The sequence below is a fragment of the Fulmarus glacialis genome, unplaced genomic scaffold, assembly GCF_000690835.1.
Source record: "Fulmarus glacialis isolate BGI_N327 unplaced genomic scaffold, ASM69083v1 scaffold44643, whole genome shotgun sequence".
Taxonomy (NCBI): domain Eukaryota; kingdom Metazoa; phylum Chordata; class Aves; order Procellariiformes; family Procellariidae; genus Fulmarus; species Fulmarus glacialis.
In genome coordinates, this window is record NW_009201851.1 from 1 (window position 1) to 7579 (window position 7579).

General features: G+C 44.2%; 1 protein-coding gene across 1 annotated transcript in view; it reads left to right on the forward strand.

Annotated features, from left to right (window-relative positions):
• Nucleotides 1–392: 392 nt before the first annotated feature.
• FLCN (folliculin) overlaps nt 393–7579 on the forward strand; it is a 10580-nt gene continuing 3393 nt past the window's right edge. The window contains exons 1-9 of the mRNA XM_009574080.1: nt 393–668; nt 1472–1618; nt 2298–2519; nt 3010–3170; nt 3957–4048; nt 4879–5069; nt 6261–6374; nt 6752–6875; nt 7231–7362. Coding sequence (XP_009572375.1) covers nt 420–668; nt 1472–1618; nt 2298–2519; nt 3010–3170; nt 3957–4048; nt 4879–5069; nt 6261–6374; nt 6752–6875; nt 7231–7362 — 1432 coding nt within the window. The 5' untranslated portion in view covers nt 393–419. The remainder of the gene's footprint in view (nt 669–1471; nt 1619–2297; nt 2520–3009; nt 3171–3956; nt 4049–4878; nt 5070–6260; nt 6375–6751; nt 6876–7230; nt 7363–7579) is intronic.

The window sequence follows — 7579 nt, forward strand, 5'->3', positions numbered from 1 at the left end:
GGCACCGGGCCCGGCAGGGCCCGAGGTGTCCGGGCCCGGAGGTCTGGTCTGTCAGACCCCAACCTGTCCCTATAAGACCGGAGGTGTCCAGGCAGGAGGGGGTTGGTTCCCTCCGGTTCCGTTCCACTTCCGTGGGACCTGAGATGTCCCGGCTCAGAGTCAGGGACCCGGGCACGGGGGGATCGATCTGCTCTAGTCCCATCCCATCTGGGCACGAAGGGCTGGTCCTTGTTCAGGTCACCCCGTGGTGGAGTTGTGCTGGTCCCTTAGGCTGAGCTTAAAGCCAGCTGCTCCTGGAGGGATGTAGAGCAGGGCTTGAACCAGTCAGGCTTAAGAGATACTGTAATATCTGTTGTGCTGATATTGTGTGCTTTCTCCCTTGCCTGCAGGAGGCCTGACGTATGTGCTGAGCTCTCACTATGAATGCTATTGTTGCCCTCTGCCATTTTTGTGAGCTCCACGGTCCTCGCACCCTCTTTTGTACTGAGGTTCTACATTCACCGCTTCCTCAAGGCGCAAGCAGCGGGGACATCTCTGGGCAGAATGAGCAAGCAGAAGAGGAAGAAGGTGGCATTCAGATGAGCAGTCGGATCCGCTCACACAGCCCAGCAGAAGGTGCCAGCGCCGACTCCAGCAGCCCAGGGCCAAAGAAGTCAGACATGTGTGAGGCAAGTGTGAAGATCTGTGTGCGGACATCAGTGGCCCATGGCTTAACTAAAGGGCTCTTGGATTCTCTAATGCAAATTGAATTGTTTAAGAGAGAAAAAAAAAAAATGTGAACTGCACTTGTTTTGTGTGTGACTGCTAGTACCAGAAGATCTCCAAGTCCTCATAAACTGTAATGATCCATGACAAGAGGATGAAGGAACTGTTGTTGAGTATATAGACCTTGACAAGATGGTGTCTTGAGGTCTCTTTAAGCCCTGTGATCTGTGATTCTCTTGTGGCTGAGAAATGCTTTCCTCATTCCTGAAGAGCATTTACTTTATTAGATTAGGTCTGGTCATTTATTAATAGTAATTTTAAGAGCAGAAGAAAAATGCAAAAGCACTTAAAACAATAGAGAAAATGTATGTTCTCAGTTTTTCTCATGCTTGTCTACTATTAGTACTTGTTCTGAGGTATTTATTTACTTTCCTTTAGGTTATGGCCAGTTTTGTTCAGCCAGTTGGTTTCACAGCGGCTGTTAACTGAATTTTAACACTTGTAGAGCCAGCACCAGGTTCACAATCATATTAAATAGTGGAAAATGAACATAAGAGCAGAGGAAGTATACCGCACAGAGTTCTATGTGAGGAGCTGGGTTCAAATCCTGACCCTGACTTATATTTCTTGTCTTCTCAGTATTTGTGTTCTTATGTATATGTGTAAGTAAAGTTTCCCTACGTTTTGAAGGGAATATGCAGAGGCCTTTGGAAACCTTAGATAACTGCATGCTCATTTATGGCTGGATTTGCTTTTCTGTCTTCAGGGTTGCCGCTCTCTTGCAGGAGGACATCCTGGATATGTCAGCCATGACAAAGAAACTTCAATCAAGTACGTCAGTCACCAACACCCAAACCACCCCCAGCTGTTCAGCATCGTGCGCCAGGCCTGTGTTCGCAGTCTAAGCTGTGAGGTAACTGTCTTGGAGTACAGGGAGAAAACCTGTTTATGGCTTTATGTATCGTTTCAAATCCAAGATAGTGCTTTGCTGATCCTGGCTGCTCTGTGCAACCTGAAACGAGGGAATGGAGGTGGAAAGACAGACACACAAGTCTGTTTGTTCCAGGATGGGTGGTAATTTTTAAGGTTGATCTTTGATAACCTTGAGGGTTCCTTCCTCTCACCTGTGAGAACAAAAATTTCCCTTTCTTGTTTTTGCTTCTGTGTGTTTATTTTTTTTTCTTTGTGAGATAAACTGTTTGTGTAAAAACATCGGAATCTGTTGTTTAGTGCCAAGAAATATTTGATCTTTGTAGACAATTAAGATTCAGCATCTCATAGAAGCGAAGGGAGAACCTTGCAGATTAATGAGCATTTGTGTGCCAGTATCAGCAAAATCCCTTTTGGATTCTCAACAGTATCGTAGCTGAATAGAGCTGAATTCTTAAAATACAGTTAAATTGAAGATTTTTGTAGTGTTTGTAGGATACCTCTGGAGGTCTCTTTGACCCTGGGTTTTGGACAGTGGCCTAAAAAAGGCTTGTTTTATTCACCGAGTGTGTGTAAAAGAGCAGGAAGCTTTATTCAGTTTATTACCATTTCAGCTGCATGATGTGCTTAACTACTTTGGTGTATGTGTCCCTCCCCTTCAGGTCTGCCCAGGACGTGAAGGCCCTATTTTTTTTGGAGATGAACAGCATGGTTTTGTGTTCAGCCACACCTTCTTTATCAAAGACAGCCTGGCTCGAGGTTTCCAGCGCTGGTACAGCATCATCACTATCATGATGGACCGGATTTACCTCATCAACTCCTGGCCTTTCTTGTTGGGAAAAATCAGAGGCATCATTGATGAGCTTCAGGGCAAAGCACTTAAGGTAGGTCAGTGCACAGAGTCCGTTTGACTCAACGTTAGTAAAACATTATGATAGTTGATTTGCAGCTGAGTCAAAAAGCTGATCCAGCTCATTGCAGCCAGGGTGGTCATTAGGGTTGACACAAGGGACAAGAGGACGGTGTGTATCTGGGAGTGTAGGAGAGAAGGAACAGGGTGCCTCTCATTTTAAGCCAGTCATAACGCTTCTCACAGACCTAACTGCTAGACAATAGCCCTGTTAGAAATTTAAGTAACTGAAGTTGTGAAGGACAGTGGTTTTGGAGCACAAGTGTTACTTAATGATAATTTTAGTCAATCTAAGAATAAGATGTCTCTTCCCTCTCTTTTCCCATAATTTACAATGCATTTTGGATGATTGTGTGTGACGCACCTATTTCACTTCATATTCTTGTTGGGTTTTTTTGATGCAGCTTTGTGTAAGCGTTTTTATCTTTTTCAGTCTCTTACGCTGTCCTTCTTCTGTGGTGTAGGTGTTCGAAGCAGAGCAGTATGGGTGCCCTCAGCGTGCCCAGCGGATGAACACGGCCTTCACTCCCTTCCTGCACCAGCGGAACGGCAACGCAGCCCGCTCCTTAACGTCACTGACCAATGATGAAAACCTGTGGGCGTGTTTGCATACTTCCTTTGCTTGGTAATGCCACTTGTGTATCTGGCTTCTACAACTCCTTCATGAAGAGAATATTGCCATAATCTGAAAGGGTGGAAATGTGATTGGAGTGTTTGGGTATTTTTTTCTTGAAGTAATAAGTTGGACTTTGCTAAGTAGTCTCTGAATTGGAAGGAGCTGAGCACAGAAAGACAGCAGCCTGCTGATGCCTTTAGGACAAAAAAAATTCTTGTTGCTGTGAAGTAAACCTACTAATGTGGCTGCTAATGGAAACCATGTCTATCTAGATGGAAAGCTTTGCAGTATTAAAGTAAGTATGGAAGAAAGCAAGAAAAGGTGCTTCTACCCCCAGTGTGTCGTACCTCGGATTCACACTTGAAGTACAGTGGTGGCTCACCTGGAAGTGCCCGTGTATTGTGATAGGCAGGGTGGGAGGTGCAGCCATTTGGCAGAGTAGTATGTCTGTGGGAGTCCAGTTGCCCAGTGCCTGACTTGCTCATCAAACTTCCCTGGAAAGATGCCACAGAGAGAGGGTTGCAACACTGGCATGTGACTTGGATAGGGGATAAGTGTGTTGCACAAAGTAATTGCAAAATGGTAGGCCTTTCAGTGACTTTGAGTGGCAGTGGTTGTAAGATGCATTGATAGTTACCACACCGAGAAAAGCATAGAGATGTGTTGAAAGGAAACACAAATTGGTTAGCTGCTGGATTTTTTGTTGAGCTCATCGCACCAAGTTTGTTACTGGATTTTTTTCACCTGGCAAGCAGGCTTACTGAACGCTACTTCCATTTCTTTCAATGTCTCTAGGCTTTTGAAAGCTTGTGGCAGCCGACTTACAGAGAAGCTTCTGGAGGGAGCACCAACAGAAGACACCCTCGTTCAGATGGAAAAACTTGCAGGTGAGAGAGAAGTTTCCAGAGCTGGAAGACCCTCTGAGAATGCTTTAGATGGTAAAACACCAAGTCCTTTTGTCAGTATCATAGTGCAGCCATCTCTCTTGGACTTTACCTTGGTGGTAGTCTCTGCGGTAGCTGATGTGCTCTCCCATATGGAGATGACTCTGACAAGAATGTGAAATCAAGGCCCTTGGCCTCGTAGGCTCTCTGCATGCGCATGTGGTGTTTGTTACTTGTGCAGGAGTGTTGCATCATCATGATTATTGTTCTCTCTGGCTGGGTTGGCCCTCCTGATGAATCTCTACAGCCAGAAGAATTTGCAGTCACAACATATGGAGCTGTATTCTTGCTCCTTTTTCTACAACATTTCTAAAATTAAAGGATCATAATTTTTTCTTGCATTGAATTATTTTTATTAATCCATTTAGACTAGAATCTACAAAACCTGCCTCAAAACTTTGGCAATGACCTTTAAAGCAAGAATACAGAACGCGTAGCTGGTCAACAGATGTGACTTTGTGTCTTGTAGAAGATGAAAATTCCTTCTTGACCCTTCAGTGGTTATTGTATATCTGAACTATGAAACTTCATTAACACGTCGGGTGTGTCTGTGATGCTAGTACTTTTAGTTACTGCGTTCTGAACTCGTCTCCCCGCATATAGCCAAAATCAGTTGGCTGCAGTGTGTGTAGGCACTTCTGAGGCAGTTCCCATGCCTAGAGAGCAGCAATTTGTCAGTTGGCTGCAGTGTGCGTAGGCACTTCTCTAGGCACTGCAGTTCCCATGCCTAGAGAGCAGCAATTTTTATGATCACTCTACCTTTTTTTTGGTAGACCTGAAAGAAGAGTCGGAAGGCTGGGATGGTTCCGAGGAAGAAGAGAAGCCTTCTTCCCAGCCAGATCTTGTGGAAGGGCAGGAGCTATCTAAATGCTCACCTGAAACATCTCTGATGCCAGATTGCAACAGCTGGAATGTAGCTCACAGAAGGTTGTCTGTCTTTCGCTCTCTCAGGCACATGAGACAGGTAAGAGAGGAGCACAGTTGCTCTGATGCTGAATTCACAAGCTAATAACTTTTTTCTCCTGATAATGTTTTTTGAAAAGATATATTTATTTCCTGCAGTCTGCACTTCTTTCCTGGTTCTGTGTTCAACACAGTGCCTCCACAGCTAGTAACACGGTGTTAACTGCATCTCTGAGAACTCTCTCTTCCTCTGAGATCACGTGGGCCTCTAGTGATCATCAGTCATGTGGGATGGGATCATATGATTTTCTCTCAAATTCTGTCTCTTTTCGTCTTCCCAAGAGCAGTGACAGTAATTTAATACAGAGGTCATGCAGCATCTTCAAAGCCAAGTATTATTTGCTTAAAACAAAAGTGTTTCAGGGGGGGGAAAGAAAATATTTACAAACAAAACAAATGCTTCTCTACAGATCTAGCTTTTATCCAGTGCTTCCAGTTACCTGGCTGAGGGGGAAGATTAAGTGCATTTGACACACAGTCTCTTTCACACCAGCTTGTTTTCCTGGACACTCCTGACAAATACCTGCTTTAAGTCTTTAGCCTCCTTTTGTTCTGCTGTCTCCTAATTTGGAAAGCTTGAAGCTATTGAACTATACCACTGTGTTGTGCAAGTGTGTGCCTTTGGAGGCTTGTCTAAGAATATTGTTTAACCTTTCATGCCTGAATCACTGTTGTGAACATAACCCAGATCAGAGAAATGCCTGGAAGTTGTTATTCTCTAATAGAAGTTGTTCCATCCCGTTCCAAACAGGCCTGTGTTCATCTTACCAAAACCGCTAATTTGGCCAACAAGTGGGCTGACTGATGCAGTCTAGCCAGAGCACTGAAGAATTGGGAGCAACCAAGAAATGAAGCTTGTTCTTTTAATGTGCTTGATATTGAATTGGATCAGGGGTTAGGCATGTTGGCAAAGTGGTACTTTGCTGCTGTTTGTTCTTGAAACCACAGATGGGGGCAAATACCGCTTTGCACGACAGTTCGACACCTTTCGCACCTGTCAAAGAAATACTTGATCTTGGTGCTGTGGTTTAGAGTTATTACTCTCTGCACAAGACCTGCTAAATTTTCATGTTCGTTCCTGCTGTTCAGTACTAGCCATTTTCTTATGTGGCAGTGATGTTTTTGACAGAGCAAACTGGACATTTCATTAATTTTCATAACCAATGCAGAATGGTGTTTTTTTTTTTTTCAGGTTCTTGGGGCATCAGCATTCCGCATGCTGGCTTGGCATGTTCTGATGGGGAACCAGGTCATCTGGAAAGCTCGAGACATGGATCTTGTCCAGTCTGCTTTTGATGTGCTACGGGTAGAAACTTTTCCTTTGTTTCCTGGCTGCATATTTTTGCATATATTTCTCTAGTAGTCCAGCCTTCATAATGACCTGTCTCTGACATGTAATCTTGTTGAGAACATGTTCTAAATTACATGGTTTTGAAAAAACAACAACAAAAAAACCCCAAAACCACCCACCAAACAAAAACCCCTCAACCTTTGGATGTCTTGGTTGTCCTCAGCAACTGCATAGTCTTTCAAGCTGAGTAGGATACTTCTGATCCCCTAAATGAGAGGGCATCTGCCTGAGCAGTGCTCCAAGTCTTGGCTGGCCCTGGAAGTCAGGGAGAAAATTGTACTTTACTGGTTTAGCTTCAGTGTTTCTCCTGACGTGTTTCCTTCCTTCTCTAGACCATGCTGCCTGTTGGTTGTGTGCGGATCATCCCCTACAGTGACCAGTATGAAGAGGCATATCGGTGTAACTTCCTAGGGCTTAGCCCACACGTCCAAATCCCATCCCACATACTGTCATCTGGTAAGAACCTGTTGCAGAACCCTCTCCTTTCCCTATCTTATGCTAAAGGACACAAGATTTTTTTTAATTAAGTATTGGCAGATAGTTCATGCAGCTTTGTTAGATTAAAACCTGTACCACTTCATTTTTTTTTTTCCCCCATATCCTTGCCTGATCAGTAGTTGAAAGGTGTGACACCTGCTTTAAGGACTGATCATACCATAGCTGTCAGTCCTGGTTCCTATTGAGGAAAGGTTAATGCTGAGCCAAATATTGCAAGCTGATAGAGCTGTGTATTCTTGGAGCAGGGTATGTAGCTGTATATTAGAATCTGGGCTGGTACCGTTAATGTTCTGTTGGGCTCTTGTTGCTCTAGAGTTTGCGGTCCTTGTGGAAGTTCGCACTGCTACCCGGTCCAGTCTCTACCCAACTCTGTTTGATGATGAGCAGTCCCTCAACAAGTACGAGTTTGTTGTCACCAGCGGTAGCCCTGTTGCAGCAGATCGAGGTGGGTGATTTGAAAGCAGAAAGAACCTGTATCACTGAGGTTAAAAGAGCATCTTGATCTTTAATTGTTTTTTATGCTGTTCATGCACTGGCTCTTAAGGAAGTCTGAGTAGAAGCCAGGTCAGTATACAACTGGGGTACTGCTATTTGAGGTGAGGTTTACCACAGTCTGTTTAATTATAAAGGGTTTGCTTTACCAGATTGCTTGACCATTCCTG